Genomic DNA, 24,179 nt, shown 5'->3' with positions numbered 1-24,179 from the left:
TACCTGCCATAAAAAAGCACAATGAGAAGGAAAAGGGGAGACCAAAAGCAACATAAACCAACGCTTAAGAGTTTCTCTCTCTAAATACTACATCTTGTTAGATCCTAGGAAACTCTATGTATTTCTGGCAAAACAGACAAATTAAACATTTCAATTCAACCCCTGAATTTTAATATTAATGACCAAGTGCAAAGGTAACCAGGTAAAGCTTCTCTACTTTGGGATAATCTGTCTACAAAACAGACCATCTTAGAGAGGTGTCACCTATGTAAGCCCCATACTGTACGTGAGAATGTCATCTTCTCCAGAGGTACCAGGGGTGAGAGGGCACCTTGGGTGCCGGCCATTAGAAGTTAGGAGTTCCAGTATCATGCTGCCTTGCATGAGCTGGAAAGCAATGGGTATTTGCTTATGTCTAGCAGGGCTGGAACACAGAGAAAACATACTGCAGGAAGAGTTTCAGGCAGAAAAATATTTTTTCAGCCTCCTTCTATTACACAAGTGAGTAGAGTCTGTTCTACCTTCACTTGCAAATATGGTGACAGAAAAGAAAGCTGTATTCTAAGAGATTAATGTGATACACAAAATCTACTAGAACAGAATGGATATGCATCATACATGTCTCCTAAAGAGTTCTGCATGTGGAGCTAGAGCCTGCGGATCAGCTTCTTTCACAAAACGCATTACTTCCTCTATGGACCAGGTGGAAGGATCCTTATTCAACATTCTTGAAGGTTCCCTTTTTAGCGAATTCAGGTCCGGTCCAGTTGTGGAACTTGCAGCTTTCAGGATAAAAATATTGCGAAAGGAGGAAGTATCACTAGTCTTTACAGGGATAACACAATTAATTTTACATAAGACATTCTTACTATTAACAACAGGCTTTTATTATTCATTCTTTGCCATATATTAAGATGAAGGATGTTTTATTTTCCTCCAAGTAATACTGTACTGCTCCATTTGTCTTTAAATACCTTATACAACTGCAGATATTTACAGCAGCGTAAACATTAGCAGTATGACACACCTAGAGGGATTACTTTTACTCGTATGTGGTTCCTGGGTCTTAAGATTCTGGTATTTGGGAATGTGGCAAACACAAGTTGAACTGTGCAGACAGAGGGACAGGAGGAAACCCCATCCCCGTATTTCAGTGACACAGTAATGGCTGATAAGTTGCATGCAAGTGAGTTACGTGCAACTAGAACTGCCCGGTCTAGTTACAGGAAAGTGCAGCAGGCAAGACCCCTCTGGCTTGCACCACCGTATTAGTTCTCATAGACTGAAGTTCTGCATTTGAAGTTACGTTAACAAGCCTGACATGCTTGGCAACAGCACAACATCTCAATCCATATGCAACCTATTTTCTATGGCAAAGAACTTCTTTATTCATAACTCACAGACTTTGTATGTTAATAAAAGCTGTTATATGCTTTGGAAAGCCTAGGCATAGAGCATACCTTCAATCCTCCTCTGTATTCGATTCCTACTGACTTCATAGAAACTGCTGTTCCCAGCAGAGCTCAAGGAGAGCCGGCGCAGGACAGGGGCTGAATTTGAGGTAGCAGTTACTGGCTGAAAGGAATTTCTGTAATATGCTGTGCTCCCTGAAGAACGATATTCAGTGGAATTTCGACAGGTCGGGCTTGAAGGATTTACTGAATTAAGTGCAGAATCCATAGAGTCCTCAGAAAAGCGATGTTCTTTGGAAGTGCTGTTTTCTTCTGTAGGTAACGTTTCCGCTACAGGAAAAACAACAACACATCGATCTGTTCAAAACGGACTTTGTAACTGTGTTATTTAAATCCTTGCTACGTTCTCCTAAAAATAACTATAGGTTCCAAGCCTGACAATGAATCTCCTGTGAGGTTAGCACTACTGCAGAACAGTTGCCCTTTTCCTCAAGTTATCACTGGGCTCTTACTACATAAAATAAATAAATAAATAAATAAAGATCTAACATGTAAAGTTTGAGACAGTCTTCCATAAATCATTTCAGATATATTTGTTAAATATTACGAACAGGGCAGGGACATAAGGATTGTTTTTTAATTTTAAATTGTCTGATGTTAGTATGAATGCATATGCAATCTCAGCAAGCATTTTCATGATCTTTTTTTTAATATAAACAAAAACTCTCATGTTAACTAACAATTGTTTAATTTGTTCTAAACAGCAGAGGGAATCACTTCATAAACAAGTGGACAATTATCATCTGTAGATCCCAACATGTCCAGAGACACTGGCCATCACTAAAAATTGAACAAATTCCATGCAAAGCTACAGAAGGCAGTGAATCCCAGATACATGCACACTAACACAATACACCCCGACCACAATGCTGTATCTATGTGTAGTTAAAGACCAGTGAGTGCACCACTCCATTCTCTAGCCCTCATATGACTCATCTCCACTTGCACCAGGCCAACATCTAGCCTGAGAAGGAAGTTGGAAGCATGATGTAAAAATCTGTATGAAACAAATGCTGCTTTGGCAGGAGAGCTAAGAGCTGGAAAATATAGCTAACAGGTTCACAGAAGTGTAAACCCCACACTACCATCTTGAAAATTACTCTTAGCAAAGTTATAAAACATATGCTAGTGAAGTAGCATATTCTTTGGGATAACTGGTATAATCTGCGAAAACAAGCTCCTAAAATATACTTCTTATTACTCTTCTTATATGGCAACTTTCAACCATTTGTTGGGAATATACCAGAATTAAAACTAAAGGAAGAGCATTTTTCTTAAACAAACAAGAAAGAAAAATCAACCAGCCAAACCAAAACAAAATAAAAAACAAACAAAAACCAACAACACCAGACTGAGCTTCTCAAGCATGTTTAACTTGCTCCATGAGGCCTTAGGTTCTCTCCTGAAACCTGCTTAAAAGTGAAGTTTAGTGAAGAACATTAAGTGTATTTTGCAGTAATGGTCTTCAGACAACATAATCCCGAAGGGGGGCAAGGACAATTAGAGAATCAGCTCCCTGCTTAGAGAATTCAGCAAAGCAAGATCTACAAGACGATGTAACATCTTTCACTAAACTTGATAGTTGTGGCATAAAGAAGCCTGTAAGTACACAAGCCCCAAAACCACCACTGCAAACTTTATAGTTTGTTAGATCTGTATCAAAAAAGCACAGCAGCGGATACTGAGGTTTTCAAAGAAAACAAACCCCTTTTTATTTGTCAGCTTGAAGTAGCTGCAGCAACTTGCCAAAATGAAACCAAAAGCCATCTTTCTATACAATTTCCAAGAGAATAACAGATGCAGTTAATGATAAGCACTACAAAATTAAAGGAAACCAAGAGAACATTAGATCAGTAGAGAACGAGAACACTAACAGGAATCTCAGTCAAAGACCAAAAGGCAGAGTTGGTATTTCAATTAGCTACAGCAAAGCAACACGAAGGTGTCTAAGGTTCAACTGAACACACAGATACAGATTTCAGAGGTCTTCAAAGGTATGATGAAGTAAGGAGGCAATGGAGTATTTAAGCATGTATCAGCCAACCCCATGCAATGTCCTAAGCAGGAACACTTTTATGGTAATCAAGCAGAGGTCCCAAATATGGGATTTAAATAATTGCTTCAAGCAATCCTTTCTGTGATTTCTGAAGACATAGATTTTTAAAACTGACTGTATTACAAAAGGATTTAATTGTATTTACTCCAATTATATGCCAGAATTCACTCTGATGCTATATATCCTAAAGTAAACAATCGTAAATAGGGATGGCAAAGATCGACTCTGCTTTCTTTCCCAAGATACTAGCATTTGACTTTATCTTAATGTAAATCCTCAGTCTCACACGCAAGGTGGGAATGCTGGCATATTGCAGGGGGCGATCATCTTTTACAGCAGGTGTTTGTGCCTGGCAGCTACACCATCCAATCCACTCCCTTTCCATCCATCCAGCTTCTCTACAAACAAAACCCAACTGCAGTCTTGTTGAAGAAGTGGTCAACTGGTTTGACAGCTGATTCAGAATTGATGTCTGACAAACAGAGCCTTGCCAACAATGGAGCAATGAATGACGCTTTTCCTACCTCAACATTTTGACCAGATGTGTTTAACAATGGTATGGAAAGCGAACAGTTCTTTTTTTCCTGTTTCATGGGAGGTTCCACTGCAGAATGCCTGATCTGTGGATAAATTAATAAAAAGCTAATAAAAGGCCTTATGGCCTTATGTTTCAATTGTAAGGATGACAATAGAGTGTTTAGGACTGAAGGCCTTAGCAGGAATTGGACGTTTTGTTTTCTTGAAGCTCCTCCGGGAATAAGAAGTCAGTTGTTCTGCCATACATAACTGCATGATGTAACTGGCTGCAGTGCTAAGAACACTCTGTTTTCAAGGGGAGGGAGACTGAGTTATTTCTCTTTCCTCTCTCTTATCTTACAAAACTTTAAGAAGAAACTGTTAGTGAGCAGAAAAGACAGCAAAATCTGCAAGACATATCCCTGAGCAGATCAGAAGGAAAATGAGCTGTTTGAAAGACCCTTTCCCACAATTATTCCATTTTGCGTTCAAATGATATTTCAAAACAACTCTTTCAAGACGACTATGTCTCAATAGAGCCAGAACTTTTCAGGGGCAGATCTTTCTTGCTAACCAACCCATGACTGACCGCTATGAAATTACCTCCAGATTTTCAGCAGAGGACATTGCCCTAATGGGAAACACAACACTAGAGAATACTTTGCCTCTTGAAACACACAGAGTACAAACTCAAACTTCTGAAACCATGGCAAAACTTTCTTTATTTTTCTTTTCAACCCAGGTAACTGCACTTTGTAATGAATTACTGATTTTAGAATGCATTTTAAGGAATACACTGACTTCATCTATAAAAAGGATCCAGTATCAAACTACTCAACAAGGCGTAAAAACCAGTATGTGCATGCTGGCTTTCTTTGAGGGAGATTTCTTACAAGAGAATACAGCTCTAACTCAAATGCTTGTTTTGTCCAATTAAAACAACTCTATTTCAGTAGAATTAAATGCTCTACACTTATTCCTGAAGTTACCTACAAGAAATACCTGATTTAACTGCATAGATATTGTACAACTAACCCAGTATTTCTTTAGGAAAGATACAGTTCTGCATTGACTGTTAATTTCGGTATTGTTGCTGTTACTGTACAATTATATAAAATATTTGAAATGGTAACTCTTATTAAACTATCACTTTGAACATTTTAATTTGATATCCACTTCTGCTCTAACTGTAGTCCTGTGACCTTCTAATCTGCACATAAAAAGAGACCCTTCTGCCCACGCTGAGGCTAATAAATACAAAATGACCCCAGAACCTCCAAAAAAAAAAAAAAAAAGGAATATGAAGAAGTAAAGAGCTAGTCTCTATCTCGCTTCAAAAAAGCCTTTGGCAATATTATCCAAATATACTGCAGCAACAGAAAGTATGTATCAGATGGGATGAGTCACATCAACAAATTACGATGGCTTAACTAGTTAAGTAGCAAAAGCAGAATAAAACCACTCTTTCATAGATCTCTCACTGAGGTTTAAACCAGCATGCTTTACTTCACACCCGAGGCAGACTAAGAGCGCGTGCATGCTCAGTTACTGCAGCTCGGTTGTGGGGCAGGCAAAGGCACTATTCGTCCTGGAGCCAGAGCAGCCTAACAGCTAGCTGCCACGGAGAGGCTGCTCTGCTCCCCTTGCCATGGCTGCATTTTATCCAACTCTTCCCTGTGCTCATCTGAGTCCACACTGAGTCAGTCCTGAGAAGTAAACTGCACAGACTTGGCTTCAACGAAATGTTTTCTGTGCTTTGGGTCACGGGCTCAGCTTGCCATCCAGTCAGGGAGATGTGGGACCCGCTACAAGGACAAGGAGGTGAAGAAAGCAGGATCATCACAGCTTTCAGTGGCAGCTAGCCATAATTGGAGCTTAATCGTACCATCAAAATGCACCCTTACTCACCTGTTGGCTCGAGCCCAGAGTTATTAGAGTTGCTTCTAATTTATCTCCTGATCCATTTCAAGGCGATCGGTTTTCTACTAAATTGCCATACATGAAGCAGGAGGCTTCATACATTACCTATTTGCCTGAGTGACTCCATGAAAAATTCAAGCATGTTCAAGAGAAGGACTTCTTGAACTTGCAGTAGATCTTCCATAAGCACAAAATCTGTGCCACTGATCAATAATTAACACACTCCTGCCCTAGCCTGTCAAGGGCTACAGACAAACTAGATACATATGCTGTACTCAGTCCTTTTTGACTGGAAGTACTGAAATCACAAGTAATCCTCATATATAACACCAATACAACTTAATTACCTTCAGATGGATGAGCATCATTCCTGGGAAGTTTAGGAGAAAGGGGAGCAGTATATGGTGGAGAGTCCTGAGAGTATCGTTTTGCACTTCTGTTTTCAGGTATTTCTTCTTTTGCTGTGAAGAGGAAAGTCACCACCTATTTATTCTGGCATAAAACGCTCATAGGGAAAGTAAAAGGACAAAAGCAAAAACATACATCAGTCATTCACCAGGTTGCAGATCAGTTTCTTATGTCACACAAACTCAGTCGTTTCAATACAAACCTTCAAAGATGAAGTAACAGCTTAGTTTATATTGTCATCATCCAAACTACCTTGACCTTGGCTACTTTTCTGACAAGTGTTAAAACAAATGACTTTCATCTGACAGACTGAAACAAATACAATTTCTCCATTGGAAAAAAAAGAAAAAGAAGAAGAAGAAGAAGAAGATTTTATTTTCTAAAGCAGCTCCTAGAAGTCAGACTTGGCTACTAGACAGCTGTGAGGAAGCTTCATACCCAATATGAATCTTCTGAAATTGCACTGACGTCAAAGTTTTCTCAGTTACGGCTCCTGATAACCCTCGGGCTGGGATTTGTAATACCAGGCACTGCAAACCACCTGATAGGAGATCTTGGGCAAGTCGTTTCCCTCTCTCTCTACATTCCTGGTGTAGCAGACAAAAATACTAGCCTCATATAAAATCTCACAAGCAGCCACCTGCAAAACCCACCTTCTCTACTAGAAGACTAGACTGTATGTTGAGGAATTTAAAATTTTGGAGCTGCCACTGAGCAAGATGAATGAAGAGGGAAGAAAAGACTTCTTACTGTTGTGGGATGAGCTGAACTGTATCACCTGTCAGAGCAAGCCCCTTCTTATAAGACAGCGAGTGTATTTCTGTACGTTTATTTTATGATTCAAACATAAATTGAACAGATGAAATGTGAAGTTTTGAGCTTGTTCTTTTAGTAGCAACCCAGTGATACATACAACATACATATGTTTCCTGGTTTGACGGCAAGGAAGAATTTGCTGAACGAAATGATTTCTGCACATGTGGTGTGAGCTATCTCAACCTGTCAAAGCACTTGCACTCTGGAATGAATTCACTAAAAACTGAACAGTACTCATTTCAACCAATTCAAGTTATAGCAAGGCAGATTAAAAAGTTAAGGTTCACGAAGTCACCACGCTTCTCAAAAACAACAGTACTTGAAAATAAGAGCTGCTTAACAGTACCTGGTTTGTTCCTATCATATTCTGTAGGGCTATGTGCACATCCCATGTAAGGGCTGAAGGGCTGGCTACTGAAAAGATTATCACACTGCAGACTGTGGCAGAGTTTCTCCAAGAAACGCAGGACAAACGATGCACTGTTTACAGAAGGAAGATTGATGGCGTGCTTCTCCCCATCAAAGGAAGCTGTGAATAAGAAGATGATGTCAAACATCCCCCAAGCATCATGAAGTATAATAAAACATCGTCAAGTAAAGGAGAAGACTTTTAGCTTTGATTTAAACAATGCAAGACATGAGAGGAGTAAACAATCATTCTGATATTTAACAAATTTATCTTCAAAGGACTGATTCTACCTTCTGTTGGATCCATGCCACTTTAAATTTGCACTATGGGAACTTACTTTAATAAAATAACTCTGAATTCACACCAGCATAACAAAACTTTCAAGTCGTGCCTCATCATCGAAACCTTACAGGTAATTTCTACTGTCTGCTTTACAAAGCAGTAACCTCTGCACCATCTATTTGCAGGAGAAAACTTAGAAAAGACCCATTGCAGTACTTACTGGGAAAAAAAAAAGCAGGAAGCAAGAGAACTTAATTTTTTTTCCTTTTTCTTTTTTTTTTTTTTTTTAACGTTTCTAACTGAACTGAGCTTACTTGTGGTATTATTCTGGCATCCATTGCCACTGAAATTCTGACTGCAGAAACTGTTTTGCCATTTGATATTTTACCATTGGAGAAATCTATCCTGCTGTCAACGCTGCAGCAGTCAAGCTCCCATTTATTTCAACAGGAGCAAGGTGGCGGAGACATCACAACAACAGACTCAAAATGAGCAATTACAAGGAGATTGGACATGTGCCAACGTCTTTTATTTGTTGACCTCCCTCCTCGTCCCCCAAACATTCAGACTGATGTTGTTAATGATATTTGCCTCTTTTGTGACAGTTGGTAAGATTCTGAAAGGACTGAATATTGCAAGCATTACTGGTACATAGATAAATGATTACCATTACATTAGCTGAATCCTTTAGTTATTTCTGATTAGACAGACATTACAAGAAAACAGGAACAGACTTGTAACTTATGCTTAGGGTTGCAAAGAAGTAGCATAGACACCAGGTTTATGCATCAATTTGTCTTCTTGGGTTTTCAGCCTATCAAGCAGCTTTCTGTTTTTAGCATGAGTTTCGAAATGACAAGCAGAGCTTTAAAGGATCACGCTTTGTTGGTGGCAGATGCATTTTCAAAAAAGAACCAAAAACAAAAAAACAACACAGAAATGACAAGAAAGTCTTTATATACAGCTCTGAAGCAAGGAACATTTCCATACTGTGTTACAAAAGAGGCAGATAACATACGGAAAAACAAAGAAAACGCCCAAGCTTTAGCATATTTTAGGCTTCCTTAGGAAATCACAAGTGTGACTTACACTGCTAACGTAAGCAAGCTTATGATTAGAATTAATGGGAGTACACGGGCAAGCATCAACAATAATGTGCTACCTCTTGTCTGCTCTCACGACAGTGACCCAACGGAAGTGCCTAAAATTTAAGTCAGTACCACAGGGACCAACCCCGGACCCACAGCTTTCTGTAGCCCGTTCATTTTTTCCAGACTCCAATGCTCAGATGAAATCCTAATGACTCACATGTGGCTCAGACACAAGGTTCTCTACCTCCTGTTTGGGGAAGGGATCTCTGATGGCATATTTCTGCTTGCAGCTCAACCAGTTTGGAGAGCAAATGGGCTGTGAGACCTAGCACGGGCTGCTCTCCTGGTATTTACTGCAAAGTAGTACTGTCAGCTACAACCAAAATTTAAAACACTTTATAATAGCCTTACAGGTAGTCTTATATGGCCTTGGGGAAATTACTTGTTCTCCACATCTTAATTTCTCATTTTGAAAAGAAGCATTGAAAAGAACAATATTATCTTTGAGCTGTCAAGAGGATAAAGCAAGAAACATCTGAAGCCATCTGACTGCCCCAACAAGACATACCATGGGAAAAATCCACAAATAAGGATTCAGTCAGTGCAAACACAGCTCCCTCCTACTCTAAACCCCTGGGGGCAACCACAGGAACTCCAAGCGGAGGAGAGGGATCCGTATCCACAAGCACAACTGTCTGCTCTGCTTGGGGACAGCATATGCTTCTTACTTCCTAGATAAATGCAAGGGCTGAAAATAAAAAGGAGTACTTCCGAGGTGCAATAACCTCGGCATTTAATGACAAGTAAACAGGGAATAGAGCTTGTTTGTGCAATCCCAGCCCATGGGATGAAAAGTCATTCTCATTTCTTTACTTTCCATTGTGTAGGCATGTTTTAAACAGAAAGCCAGGAGAAAGGCTGAGAGCTAAGCTATCAGACAAATGTGTTTGTCTGATAGTGAAGAAAATCACCCAAGAGACTGATTTAATTCTCTGCTTGAGAAGATTTATCTGAAACTCAGACTGTTTCATCCACCAAATGCCACAGTCTCTGAGCTACAAGGGGAAAAAAAGAGGCTGACACTACCACCATGAGTGGGCTTGTTAATCAAGCCTCTAATTTCCTTTCAGTTGCATTTGCCTGAATTGAAACCTTATGCATCAAGCAAAAATAAAATGGTTTGTGTTTCTGTTTTGAGTAAGAAAAGAGGAAAAAAATCTGAATTCAACTCCATTCAAAACAATTATTTTCTCTGGCAGCTGAACCAAAAGAACCCACTAATTATTCACACATATTCTAGAAAGATTATTTTATTCATGTCCCAGCATACAGTTTCCTCCTATGGCAGATACAATACTTGCCATTAAAGTTCGTGAGTCCACAGATTTAGATTTCTTTGCTTACTCGCTTATGCAACAAATTATTTTTCTTGCTAGTCTTAAAAAAAAAAAAAAGAAAAAAGCCTACACTAAAAACACTTTCAAACAAAAATCTACAAGAAAACACTCACAATTTCATTCTCCAATTCCTCATTTTATTCTACTATATATTTTCTGTTCTTCCTTGGTGCTCACAAGCACCGTCAGTTGTAATGTGCTACATTAACCTAAGTCACATTTTGTGCTTCTCAAAATGTATCACACAAAAATTTCTGATAAAATGACATGGAGTTTTAAGTGTTTGTTCACACAGTTTCTCAGAGAGACAAGCTCAAGAACACAAGAAACTCATTGGGGTCTTGTGGCTCTGTAACACCTGAGTGAGCTGCAGGACTGTGCTTCAGGAGCAGTCGACAGCCAGGTCCCTCAACTTCAGGGCTACTGAGCAGGCTTCTCTGAATCCAGGTCTTGGTAGTGAAGCCTGGTGTACAACAGCAATTCCTTCTCCTACAGAATTTCCTACAGAAACAATAAGAACTAGATAGAATTTTCAAATTTTTAATCTACTCTGTAAAGCAATTATTTGCAACTATTCTGTCATAGTCCTTCTTGATGAAGGATCACAAGCAGACTACTGGCAAAGCACATCTCTGTGTATTTTGTTCAAGGAAAAACTGGATCTGAATTGGGTACAGCAAGGTATTAATAATACACTAAACTTTCATATAGCCTGCAAAAATAAAGTAATACAGGTTTCAAAACCCCACTCATACAGTGCCATTAAACTTTTACTACACAGCAGAGAAGAAGCACCCATTTTGTGAACAAACTCAAGGGGATACATAGGCAAGGACTACTGAAGATCTGCTATATGCAGGTCAGGGTACTATGTTTTAAATATTGTTAGACGGCAACATCTTTTATGAGGATTTAATTAAACCGGTATTCCACTAATCATCTTTCACATCTGGTGTTAATGTAAGGAGATTAAAGTAATGCAAAGTCTTTTTACTACCAGTGATGGAATTATGAATTGATGTGCTAACTGCTATGCAGAATATTTCCTAGCCTAGAAAGAAAAAAATGTCAAGCAGCAGCTATTCAGTATGAGATATATGGATAATTTATCTGTAGACCTGCCATTAATATGTAGCAGAGATAAACCTATTCCTTAATAGAGGACATAGGTGGATGAACACTGACTGACCTGAGAGACTGGGGAATGGGGGAAGGGAAGAAGCAGCAAATTTAACATGTGGAAACACTTGCCTGGAAGCTAAACAGATTAGTTGGAAACTTTTCACCCACTTGCTTAAGGCATTAAGAACACAAATACTATGTATGGATAAGATTATGCGAATGACTTGAATTAATAAATCTGATATTTCCCTTGCACTGAGCTTACTTGACAAATGTTTGGCTGCAGCTGTTAAATGAGGTGCACCAGCTCTACGTATTATAAGAACCTAACTGTACGGCGTACATGGAATTTAACTTCCCTATTGCTGAATTCTAATTTAAGAATTGTTCAGAACATCCTCGGCCCACGCTGAGATAAATTACACTCCACCAGTACTCTCTCAATAACAGAGTTCCCAAGTATATACTCTTGACTGTGCTTGTGTGTTACAAAAAACGATACAAACTGACTGCAGTTACTTCAGTTCTTTTGCCCTGCCTCAGGTTCACAATAGCTGTGAAGAAACAAAAATAAAACATCTTCACATACCAGTTATCATTTCCCCTCCGTGATGGCCAGATTTCAGAAATCCAAAGACAGTTTTGGATTGGTAGGCACAATCCACACAAGCCTGTACAGCCTGCTGAAGTACCACATTGACAGCACCTGGCCCAAAGTGATCCGGAAGCTGCTGAACTTTCTTCTTATCCAGGTGAGGCCCAGAATTTCCATGCTTGTTGACATAAACACACACTGAAAAAGAACGAGCCATATTAACCATAGAGTACTTCTGCTTTAATCACAGCTGGTGCGCACAAAAAAATAGAGACACGTTTCACACGCCTGAACTGCAAGCTGTTTCTTCAGTTTGAGTCTTGATGACAAGCCGTACCGTTCAGCCCAAAGTGGAACACACACACCATCATGCATGCATACTTTCTGAGCATGCAGAAAGTTCTCTCTGCACGCTGTTAAGGTTCTCCTGTCTCAGTCCCATATCCACTTCCCTCTGATCTCTACAGCCCTTCTCTACCCTGCTGAGGAAACAACGCCATCGCAATCTGTGCTCTTCTTTTGACTCATCTCTATTCACACCCCAGACCCAATAAAGTAAAAACTACTGGCAGGTGCTCTGAACTACCAAAAATTCAATTCTAAAAAGCTGGCTTTACCAAATTACTTCCCTTTCTTTTCTCATATCACAAACCAAACCCTATGGCATACGCCTGCCACGGATGCCCGTTTGGAAGCACCCACACAGCATTGCCACGTGCATGTATAATGGTCAGCATCCCTATCCTCAGTAGCCCCAAACCACTCATGTATGATTTCCACACTACAGCTTGGCCTTCTCTGCTAAATAAAATGAACACACTTCTCTGAAAACTGTGCAAGGTGGTTTTAAAGCTTACCACAGAAGCAAACCGGACTTTCGAAAATACTTTTTACAGAGACTATGAAAAACTGTTTTTTAAAATGAACAACAAGGTAAAAAGATAAGGGGAAAAGACATAACTGAAGGTGTTTTTTTTTTCTTCTTCTTCTTTTTGGCCTTGACTATTACGTGGCCAGAATGCACCCCACGCATTATTATAGCTTAAAGACAAAATGTCCTTCTGCAGTGATTAAGCAGACAATCTAAGCATTCTGTTACACAAAAGACTGCCATATTCTCTCAACTGTAGTGCTATTTGGGCTTAAAAACATTTCACTTTTAAAAATGAAACATTTCTATGAAGTGTTTCAATGATCTTCTATCTTCATGCGTATCAGCTTACTCTCCAATGTCTGCATATTGGAGGAAGCATCTTCATACGGATAAAAATGATACAAATCAGTAAAAAGAGTTTTCATGACATCTTCTCTCTGGTCTCAGTAACAACTGAATCCTGAAAGGTTTATTTTCCTAGGAAACACACAGGTATTTTCCCCTCATCCATCACTGAAGTTGGGATTGAGAAGGGCCTGACAACTTCTATTGTAAAAACAGTTTTTAAATGTCAAAAGTACTCCCAAACAAAATTATCATAATTTATGGAATTTTTAGAAAGTTCTGAGATTTCAGTTGACTACATACAAATTGCTTCATTACAGGGTTACAAGTTCCTCAATGAGTTCGCTCATTAAGTAGCTTATTTTTGTTTTGCCAACTCTGTTTAAGATACTTTTCATTGCTCTTAAGCTAGTTTTTCATTGCTTGTTTTGGGAGGAGGGACGTATTCCCCCTGATTGCCTTAACTTAGTCTTAATGGAGTTGCTTTTTTAGTGTAAGGCTACAGAGAGACAAAATTTCACTTTTGTTTTATTAAAGTCAAGTGTGCATGGTACTTGAGTATCATGTGGGTTTTTTAAATACATCTGCTCCCTTTTCATATATTGAGGAGTGGGACAGACATGAAAGAACCATACAGTTGTCTCTTTCAGACAGAAACAAACTAGTCTAGTTTGTACTAGTCTAGCACAAGCAAGGTCTACTAGATCTACCAAAAGTCTCTCTGTTCCACCACTTCTTGCTGTAACAAAGGCATTTAAATACTAGTTGTGCAAAGCAACCTACAAATACCTGAAAAAAAAAGTAGGCAAGTAATTATTTGCTGTAATAAGTTTACGGTGTATTTTCCATAAAATGACATAACTATTTTTCTTGAAACGGAAGCCATTTCACACTAAAAATGTCATTCATTTTTACTTTTACCTGTGGATATAACTGCCGCAGTTGCACCAGATAAACTAACTCCATCTTTATGTATCTGCGTAGTGCCACTGTCCCCATCAGGAGAAGAAAGAGGAGAAGGTGGTGCAGAAGACAGTTGTTCTGGGAAGATTTTTTTCTGTTTCAAGAAAAAAAACAAAGTCAAAATGTTTAATGTTTTTTAAGTAGTATACTAATTCTTTCTACCATCAGTTATCATACTACTAGGAGTGTGTGTAGTTCCTTATTACAAAAGTACCACACACTGCAAAGATGATGAAATCCAGGAAAGGAAGCCCAGAAACTGCTCATTTGCATTTACAGCTACTTGAGTAAAGTAGTGGAAGACAATTGACTTAAAAAGAAACCCACCTCTATCTGAGAAGGAGCAGAAACACAATGAGTTTTTATATATCCATTCATGACCCTTCTACATTTTAGGAATCACAGAAGAGGTGTTTTGGATTACTTTCCTGGCCATATTCTTCCAATCATCTGGGTTTATCATAACTCCAATAAATTAACTGGGCCATGTATATATTCACATATAAATCCTGATTCAAATTTAGCTGTCAGCTTTACAGTGCATCTACATTTTCCTTCAGCTTGTTTCAAATGGGCTGAAATTCTTCAGTAATCGCTTTCAGGAATTGGTGTTTTATGCAAGGTATCAAATAAACCAGTAGTTATAATCCAGTCACATGGGTTGCCAAAACATTCTTCTTTTCCCAAGCCAAACTTATTTGCAGCCTATCATATGACAGACAACCAGAGCTCTCTTTCCAAAGACTTGGAAATTGGTCAGCATGCCTTACCTTCCAACTGAGGAAAAGAAAATGGTGTTGCAATTTGTTTTTGGACTGGGCTTTAGAAAACAGACATACATAAGAAAGGCACTTCTAACATGCTCTGACGTGTTATGAATATACACGGAAATAAAAGAAGGAATTAACTGGAGAAAAATTCTTCACCTCTTCCTTCATCATTTATTCTTGCATGAGAACAGATTATGTCATCATTTTCTTACCTACCAAAAAGAACAGGAATGGAAGAGGTTACCCGAGGTCTTGACACTGCTGAAGGCAGCAGAGACCTGGCTACTCTGGATTGACTCTGGTGGTCTGACATTGTTCTATAGTTAAGAGAAAAATCAGTCAATTCCCTAAGAGAAGCTTCCATTTATCAGTATCCACTCTTACAAGCAATATATTTACTAAATAATACATTAAAAATCACGCAGTAAGCAATCAAAACACACACCTTCCTAAGAGCAATACTGCTTAGCCTCCGCAGAACACCTACAAAGAATTAACTGATTTCCTTCTAAAATCCACAGCACATTAAAGAAAATTTCTGTGCTCATTACAGATCAGAGAAAATATGTTTGGCTGTAGAAACTACTTGACAACATGGTACTGGAGTGAATCACCATGAACACAAGAGAGAGACTGCCAAGGTTTGGCGCTGCATTGTGAGTGAGTGGCTCAGGTCAAACACTGAACCAAACATTGATGTATTACTTGTCAGAAACTGCCTACGCATCTTAACACCGGGAAGCAGAAAGGTCTCTCATCCTTAACACTGAGAATCTCCTCCTTAACACAGAGAACAAAAATGCAGTTAGGAAGTCTGAGCTTTTGATCTGAAGCCTGACATTCCTGAAGCCTCTCCGGAGAAGGGACTCGCCAGGGGACCAGTTGGCTGTTGTCATGCTGCAAAATACCAGTGGTCGAGTTGAGAGGGAAGTGGAGGGAGGCAACGGGAGATACGTGGCATGAAAACAAAATGCAAACACCAAATTGTAAGTCAGAAGAACTACCTACCATCCACACAAACACGTAAGTGTGGTGAGGCTACTCAGCGATTTCTTACCTTGTCCTCCAGAATAAGGAAAGGACATGTTTGGGAAATCCAGCATATTACGCTTGCTCAACTGAGGTTCTCATTTTGCAACCCTAAACTGAGGAGCAGCAAACTGATGTCCAAGAGCCACCTTGTTTCAGGAGGCAGGCCATGGTCCCAGCAGAGCCCAGCACATCTGCCTGGTCTGAGTTTCACCACCTGGCCCTGCACGCCATCCAGCATCCACTGACTGCACACATCTGATGTGGATGCTGCTCTTGTGGGGTCAAATATAGGGCTGTGATCCACACTCAGACCAAGGCACTTCCTTGAGAAGTACATGTTAATCAGTGGGTCTGGAAGGAATGCTTGGCATTGTTCTGCAAAGTGCACTTTAAAAAGTGATGGAAGAGATGCAAAAAGATTTTTTCTTCATTGTGACAGAATAAAAAAAAAAAACACACAGTGCACGCTGGGGGTTGGGAATGGGAAATAAAACCCAACATGCATGTCATCCTCATGGAGAAGCTTAGAAAACATTTAAATAAAGGAGAAAATGACAAGACAGCTTAATATTCCTAGCTGTATAATAAAAATTAATACCTGCACAACGATAAACATAGCAGCATAACAAGCTTAAAAAGGCAGAGTCCCAGACTGCCTCTTCAGTGTAAGAGTTAAGAAGTCAAACAAATCTATAGTTCATCAGGCACAGACCAATCTCCCTAAACACACAGCCAGCTCACATCTGGAACACAACTGCAAAGTCTGAAAAGTGGATGGGTTTTTTTGTATCTGCCTTAAAAAAAACAACTGCATTCAAATCTCTAGGCACATTATCACTTACTACATTTGTGTACGTATTGGGAAGTATGTACGCTCTATGGCCCTCCGTGTCAAGTATGCCCCACGGATACAGAACTCCCACAAAGGGATTCCCTCTCTTCACCCATACAATATCAGGTATAACGCTCCAAAGACTGCACATGTGCGTAACGTCTTGGCAATCCTACCATGTACTTTAGCAATAAAAACTTTCCATGGCTTCTCAAAAGGAGCTCATTTTTAAAGTTTTTAATGCAAAAGTTACTATAGTAAGACGCCGAGTTAGATGGATAGCTCCAGCTCAGATCCTACAAACCTTAACTCTCAGTTCCCTGGTCCCACAGAGGACACCAGAAGTGCACAGCAGTGCCTCAGATTGGCTGCCTCAGCCCAAGGAGTGCCAGCAGTAACCCCCATCCCCATGCAAATCCCGAGAACTTCACACAGAGCAGGTGCCAAGCACAGTGCTCCACCCAGACACTTCCCATCACCCAGCCCAGAAAGCCTCTCCTAAAGGTGAGATGACTCCAACTATTCTCTATTTCTTTTTCATGACAGCCAGAGGAGCACAAAACTCTTACACAGAAGTGCACATCCTGTTCCACCTGAGTACCTCCTTAAGATACAAAATGTGTTCAGTGATCTCCTTTAAAGCCCCTCAGATTTACAGGGAACACCCTACCCACCAGCTCAGTCTGTATGGGTGGGCGCAGCCTTCTCCTCTTTAACCTCTGCCTCTGGGCAGTTTCATAAACCAAGCAAGAGATAAAGCTAGAGACCACCCGCACCAGCTTGGATGCCTGACTGGGAGAGGAAGGCAGCAGAGAGACCACTCAGGGTTCATTTTCCAGTCCTTGGACTCATTCCTTACCCTGCTGCCATCATTTCAACGAAGTGACTGACTCCAGTTTTGTGCTAGCATCTTTTAGGTGTGCTCCAATACAGGTATTTCACTGGCACTTTACACTGACCAGCACTGATGGGATAGGTCCCGCTTGTGCCATTACTCCATCCCTTCACATGCACCACCTGCAATTCTTCCTATACGCCCACAGTGACCCAGGCTGAAGGGGAAAAAAAAAAAAAGGAAAACAACAACAACAAAAAAGCAAAACTTCCGCTTTTTGAAAGCTGTGGGTGGATGGGGGTGAGAAAACCAAACAGAAAGCAATGCCTCCCACCCCCCCATTTGTGCTAATGCAAAGCAGGGAGCAGCAGGGTGGCAGAAACAAACTGTCTGGGGAAAGATATTGCAGGACTGCTGCTTCAGAGCCTAGCCTCCTTGACACCCTGCCATGACTGAACAAGCCTGAGGAAACAGATTGCACTTCCACAGCAGCTCAGGACTTGTCAAAATATGCCCGGCTGTGATCTTGCCCTTCCTCACAGTAGCAGCAGCATTCATGCTTCTCTGGGTGGGGATCAGATAAAGACGGAAGTAAAAGGGAGAGGTGTGTGGCCAGCTGAACCAGCCCACCCTGGGATCATTCGCCTGGTGGAGGAGAACGGGGTGACAGCAGGGCCAACCTGATCGCAGCTGGTGCTGCCCGAGCATCATCCAGTCCTCGGACTCAGCTCTGAGGTGAAAAAGGCACCACATCTTTCAGGCTCACACCTGGGGAAACCCACTGCCTGGAAAGAAGCGTCGTGGTTCATGCAGGATCTCCAGGACAAGGGGGTAGCCAAGAGACGAATGTGGCAAATTCAGCTGTGCGCTTAAGACGCCTACATTTTGCACCAAAACCCTCAATGTTCCTAACCCTCTGTTGCTAAACATGAGTCAAAAAAGTAAGCAAACTATGTATATGATTCAGTAACAAAATAACCCAGACTAAAAAGCCTAAACGCTTCCCTGGCTCTTGGAATGTTCCTGGAAACGGCTATTCCAGAACAGTATTTTTCAACACCAACGACTCACCCATAAATTAATCTAAACCAGTACTCCTCTTCTAGAATAAAATAATCCACAGAAGCTTATCCCAAAATAATCCAGAATACCTATTCTAGATCGTTTCTTGCAATCAACTTCTGAAGACAGTTAAAGCCCCGAAGGCTGAAGAAAAGCCAGAAAATGAAATTAAAAAAAAAAAGAATCTCACTACAAAATTTTGCAATATAAAGTAAAGTAGTAGATAAGGACTAACCTTTTTTCCAGGTTTTAAACTTTTTTTCCTTGTTTTAAGATTCTCAGTATGAGAGGTGCTTTTGGTCAGGGGAATATTTTTAGGAGACCTGCCCTTCTTGGGAACTGCAGACTGTCCAGGGGGTTTGCCCCGACCTGGTTTCCTGCCTCGCTGCGCTGGTACTGGAGCAGATTTCTGTGGAGACTGCATTGAACGCCGGGTCACTTTGGAAGGGGAAGATTGGATTTTTGCACTGCTCTTTGTAATGGAAACTGAGGAAAAACAAAAACAAAAGGGAAGGGGGGGAAAACCTCAAAATGAATGATGGAAAGCAACTTTTCTAATAAAGGCTTAAAAAAAAAGTGTAGTGCAAACTTACATTGTAAAATAAATACACATGGATATTTTGAACTCAAGCAGTTGGCATGAAACTATTTAACTTCTTTAAAGCCAAAGAGAAAACTCTTATACCCATTAATTTAGAGGGACTTGCCTAAGAAAAAAAAACATTCAAATAAAAATAAAAAAAAAGTATCAATCCACTCACCTTATAAATGCTTTCCATAATTTTCATTATAACAAGATCGAGTGCCATTCATCAAGAAGGCCTTCAAAATGCTTCTCAAGTTATACAGCCCATAATACATCCACTCTCCTCTCAGAGCACTTTCCACAATTACAAGACATGCCAACTACTTCTAGGAAGCTACAAAGCAATTTGGAGCAGTGAAGAAACCATCCAATTGAAGAGGAGAAACTGGTGATAGGCAAAGTACCACGAATAAACGTTTTTCTGAAACGCCAGTTTAGAAAGTTCACATAATTGTACCCAGCTTTTTCTACTGGGTGCCACCCAGACTTCAATTTTTATTTAGAAGTAGGACTTCCAAAATTAAAACATAACATCTATATTCGTTCGTAACACTGAAGTGGTTCTCTTGAATCTCCCACTGCAGTACAAAATGGATCCAGTATGAATATGATGTGACTGCATTATAATTTGATGTGAAGCTGCAAGCTGTAATCAGATTTCTTTGAGCTAAACTTGCTAGTTAGCAATCATTTCCACCCGTCTCACCTCTCTGAAGTCATAATGATGATTTTATCGCAACAATTCTCTTAGCAACAGACTGATTAAAACACCAGGAGGATGTCAGACAGAACCTAAGTGTATGGACACAGCATCAAGGAGATGCCCTGCACCACGCTACCTGCGGCCAGCACAAAGCAATGACAGAGCCCAGGAAGAACTACATGCTGCTTCTTGGGCTGGTTGCTGGCAGACAGATGCAGAAGCTGAAAGGGAGAGGTAAGCAGAGGACGAAAATGGGAAATTTTGTGATGGCAAACCACCCTTGTTACAGGAGGTGTGGGAAAAGAAAGAGAACACATAGCATCTTTGAAAGCATTTCATGTCTTTATACCAAGATCATCTGGATTTCTAGCATGATACTGTCTTTACCGCAGCCTTTTGTGGCTCGCTGATGCAGGAAAAGCTCTCCATGATCCACCCTAACTGTGAATACTGTGAGCTTCATGTGACATAACTTAGAAGTATTACAAGTTAGGGTTCAAGTGGGCTTTGACTGTGTCAGTGACCAGTACCTGATGCAAAGGACTACTGCAGACTAAAACTGGAACGCATGCAGCTTCTAAAGAGGTGTGGTGTGTTTTTTTTTGATTTTGGTGAATTTGTCATATTTCTCCCCCTGGACTATTGAGACTTTCTGGTAAGCAAATAGAACTCAGATAGATTTGAAAAGAGATCTTGTGAATATACTTGGAGATTAAGCAGCAGTTTTAACATCTAGCTACACAAGTGACAGTCACCTGAACAGCTCAGTACCTAGCTTTACAACCGTTACTTTAACTCTGAATTTTTATTTACCTGTTACAAAGTTTCTACAATATAAAATGTCACGGTAAGATGAATTACAGGCTGCAAGCAGACTCCTTATAAAATACAAGTTCTACTGACACATTTCTAAAGCTGCAGGAGCATTTACATACATTGTGATTTGTCTGATTCAGACAAACTGATCTAATATTCCTGAATGGCAGTTCAGAAGAAATTCCTTCATTACGGCTGGTTGCAATCCTAAAAAGTTAAATACACACATTATATCCCTAGGTACCTGAGAAGGACCACCTTCTCGACGTGGAAAGTAATCACTTTCTGGTATTTATCTATACCAAAACTTACTTTCATATGCAATGACAGCTTAAAATAAACCGAAGAGAATTTTAACCACCTCCTGGCAACGCATTAGTCTCATGTATCTGAATTGCTGAGTGACAACTTGCATGGAGCAGTATTCCTGGAACAGCAGACAAATATCAACTATATGCTATACTAGACGGTACTACACGTTATGTCCTATGTTAGGCTTACATGACTGTAAAATGCAGCTATTTTTATTCAGTCATGCCACGCAATTAGGTGTTTAACAATCATGAACTTGTAAGTAAACATCGGTTTACAAATTCTTTGTGCCTCTGCTGAAATCTAGCAAACGCCTATCTATTCTCCCATGGTAAATAAAGCCGATGTTAAAGACAGAGCTAACTGCAATGGCAACAGGTTCTACGAGCACAGGTATGAGTTTCGATCCGCTGGGCAATCCCTACTCCTCTCCAGAAGGATATTTACAGACAAAGAGCAACAATGCAAAGAGTTTAACCGCTGCAGGCAGCCCTCCTGAAACACACACAGCAAGGATTCTTAGCACAGCATCTTCCTACCTGCACACGCCAGAGGACCAAATATTAGCAGCATTAACCATTAAGGGGGGGGTCAGGTCCCATTTGATATTTTTTCTTCTGACTAAGGCTGAAGCCGCTTTTTTCACTACGCAGGGACTACAACAAAGCCCACGCTGCCTGGGCAGCCTCCCTGAGATAGCAGCAAATAAGGAGGCAGCTATTTGCATTTGTTGATTTAAGGGAGGAGGGGGGGGGCAGCGGGAGACTGCTAAAGTAATTCACATATTGTCTGCAGGCCGTATTGACAGTGATCATCAGTCACCTGCTCATACTTCCTTCACCCCGGCCTTCAGAGGGAGACCAAAGGTTACGCTGGGTCAGAGAATCTGGAGGGAAATGAAAAGACATGCAAAACCTAGCTGCCAACCCACTGCCTCTGCAGACAAAGTTATCCCCGCTAGACCACATGTTCCAAAAACTAAGACGTTTTAATAGTCTCATGAGGACTTGTTAAAATATATCGATGAAAAGAATAGAGAGAAAAAATGCCAAGCTCTGCTTGCAATTACTGCAGTATTTAGCTGGGATATTTACAACAGAAAAAAAAAAAAAAAAAAAGCACATTTGCCTTTTCAGGATACTGCTTTGCATCACAATGGCCTTCTCATTTGCACAAACAAAATAAAGCATTTGTTTCATGCTGCTCTTCTACAAAAATATCGACTGCTCAAGTTTCAGGAGCTTGATGCGCTGCGTGGCATTCTTTCCCAAGTCTCTTATTTAGATCCAAAAAAACTGTACTGCTGTCCTCAACGACGGGAGACCGGAGAGCAGCCTACATAAACATGCTTTTCCATAGTAATGTCAGCAACTAAAGGGAGTTTTCAAAGGCCACCGAGTTCTAGTTACTCTATCGAGCTAGCAAAGGCCATAGATGACTACGTTCATGCAACACACCAAGAGCTTTCATACTTCTAATGACTGCTTGTTCAAAACATTTTTTTTCCCCAAAAAATCCCTCTTGTGAGAATCCAGCACCTATGAACTTTGTATCCAGCACATTTAAGAGAAATGCACAACCCAAATGTCCTGGAACCCACGCCCTAAAGATGCATTACAACCATTCGGTCTTCATTTGTGCAAGCAGATCCACTGGAGTCAACTGAGCTTATTTACACGAGAAGGATATTAAAGATTAGACTTCAGATGAGGGCCAAATGGCACATGAAGGAACGCAAAATTTAACCCCGTAACACTATCCCCAAGATCTCTTGCTAGAATAAGTCAGATATTTAAAGACAACTGAAATCTGAAGCTACTGAAAAGCTCCAGCACTTGGGAAGGGGATGGGACAGACGACAGCTCAGAAGCCTGAATTCTCATGCAATTCTAATTATTAAAATTCCCTCAAATAATCCATAGCAATGGTTTCACTCTACCTCTTTAGCTAAAGCCAAGGAAAAAAAGCTTCCGCTCTGTAATATTCAAACATTTTAAGTCTACCATTCAGTTAGTGTCACAGAGCAGCAACTACCAGAAAAGACTTAAGAAAGCTGAAGTGAGATCGCATGAAGCAAGGCACGGGCCTTTTTTGCCATGCACTCTGTGAACACAGCATTGCTAGCTCAGGTGAACGTGCCAATTAGGACAGCAAAAACGGTAACTCAGTGCTTAAACCAGCATTTCTGTCAAGACAGAAATTATTCTGTTCGTACTGCAGTACTGTTGGTATGTCCCCACTGAGAAAGAAGCTGAATGCTGTTCTGAGAATATAAAAGCCTGGCTTTTCTCTCATCTACCAGACACAAAATAAAAATTAAAAAATGCGGCAAAGAGATTGAGCAACTTACCCGAAATCCATGTCAGAATTCCACAGTGGAAGTAATGGAAATTCACTTCTTAATTTAAGCCCAGGGTTTTAACTATAAAATTAACCTTCTTTCATACATTAAGTATTTATTGTGATAGTTTTGACAAACTGGGAAAGGAAGCGGAAAAGACTAGCAAGTTTTCAAAACAGCTTACTGCCGTAGGTTTGTTAATAGGAGTTTGTCACAGGAAGCCTGGCGAAGCCTACCTCTGCACAGCAGGTACAAGTTTTGGCATCCTGGTTCTTGATGCTATTACTTACTCTGCCCAGTTTTTGTCATTACTGCTCCCCAGATAGCATCACCAAGATGAAAGGTGGGCCCCAAATGAGACAAAATGCCACAAGCTTCAGGGGGAGCAAAAAAGAAATGCAGAGCACGGTTATTGATTTGTCATGACTTGTTAGGTTTCAGTGCAGGATCTGAACGAGAGCACTGGTATTCTTAACATAGCTTACGTGTACTAACACAGCATTTTGAAACAATTCACTCAGTCCCATCCACCAGCTGGACAAGACAACCACTGATGACATCAATATCCAGAAGACCTCAATAAGAGGTCTTGACGTGTGCTGCAAGACAAGCAAGCGGGGCAGA

At 40.4% G+C, this 24,179-nt stretch overlaps 1 protein-coding gene across 7 annotated transcripts in view; it reads right to left on the bottom strand.

Annotated features, from left to right (window-relative positions):
• SCML2 (Scm polycomb group protein like 2) overlaps window positions 1-24,179 on the bottom strand; it is an 83,373-nt gene that overhangs the window by 12,602 nt on the left and 46,592 nt on the right. For all 7 annotated transcript variants that reach the window (XR_014586733.1, XM_083843980.1, XM_083843984.1 and 4 more), the window contains 7 exons: window positions 19,033-19,283; window positions 14,225-14,360; window positions 12,079-12,282; window positions 7,535-7,717; window positions 6,312-6,425; window positions 1,461-1,742; window positions 619-782 (listed from right to left, as the gene is read on the bottom strand). Coding sequence is in view for 6 of the 7 variants with exons in the window: in XM_083843980.1 (XP_083700106.1) it covers window positions 619-782; window positions 1,461-1,742; window positions 6,312-6,425; window positions 7,535-7,717; window positions 12,079-12,282; window positions 14,225-14,360; window positions 19,033-19,283 (1,334 nt within the window). In the remaining variant the exon portion in view is untranslated. The remainder of the gene's footprint in view (window positions 1-618; window positions 783-1,460; window positions 1,743-6,311; window positions 6,426-7,534; window positions 7,718-12,078; window positions 12,283-14,224; window positions 14,361-19,032; window positions 19,284-24,179) is intronic.

Source organism: Anser anser, assembly GCF_964211835.1.
Source record: "Anser anser genome assembly, chromosome: 1".
NCBI lineage: Eukaryota > Metazoa > Chordata > Aves > Anseriformes > Anatidae > Anser > Anser anser.
The sequence above is the reverse complement of the archived record's forward strand: the minus strand, read 5'-3'. Positions and strand labels throughout refer to the sequence as shown.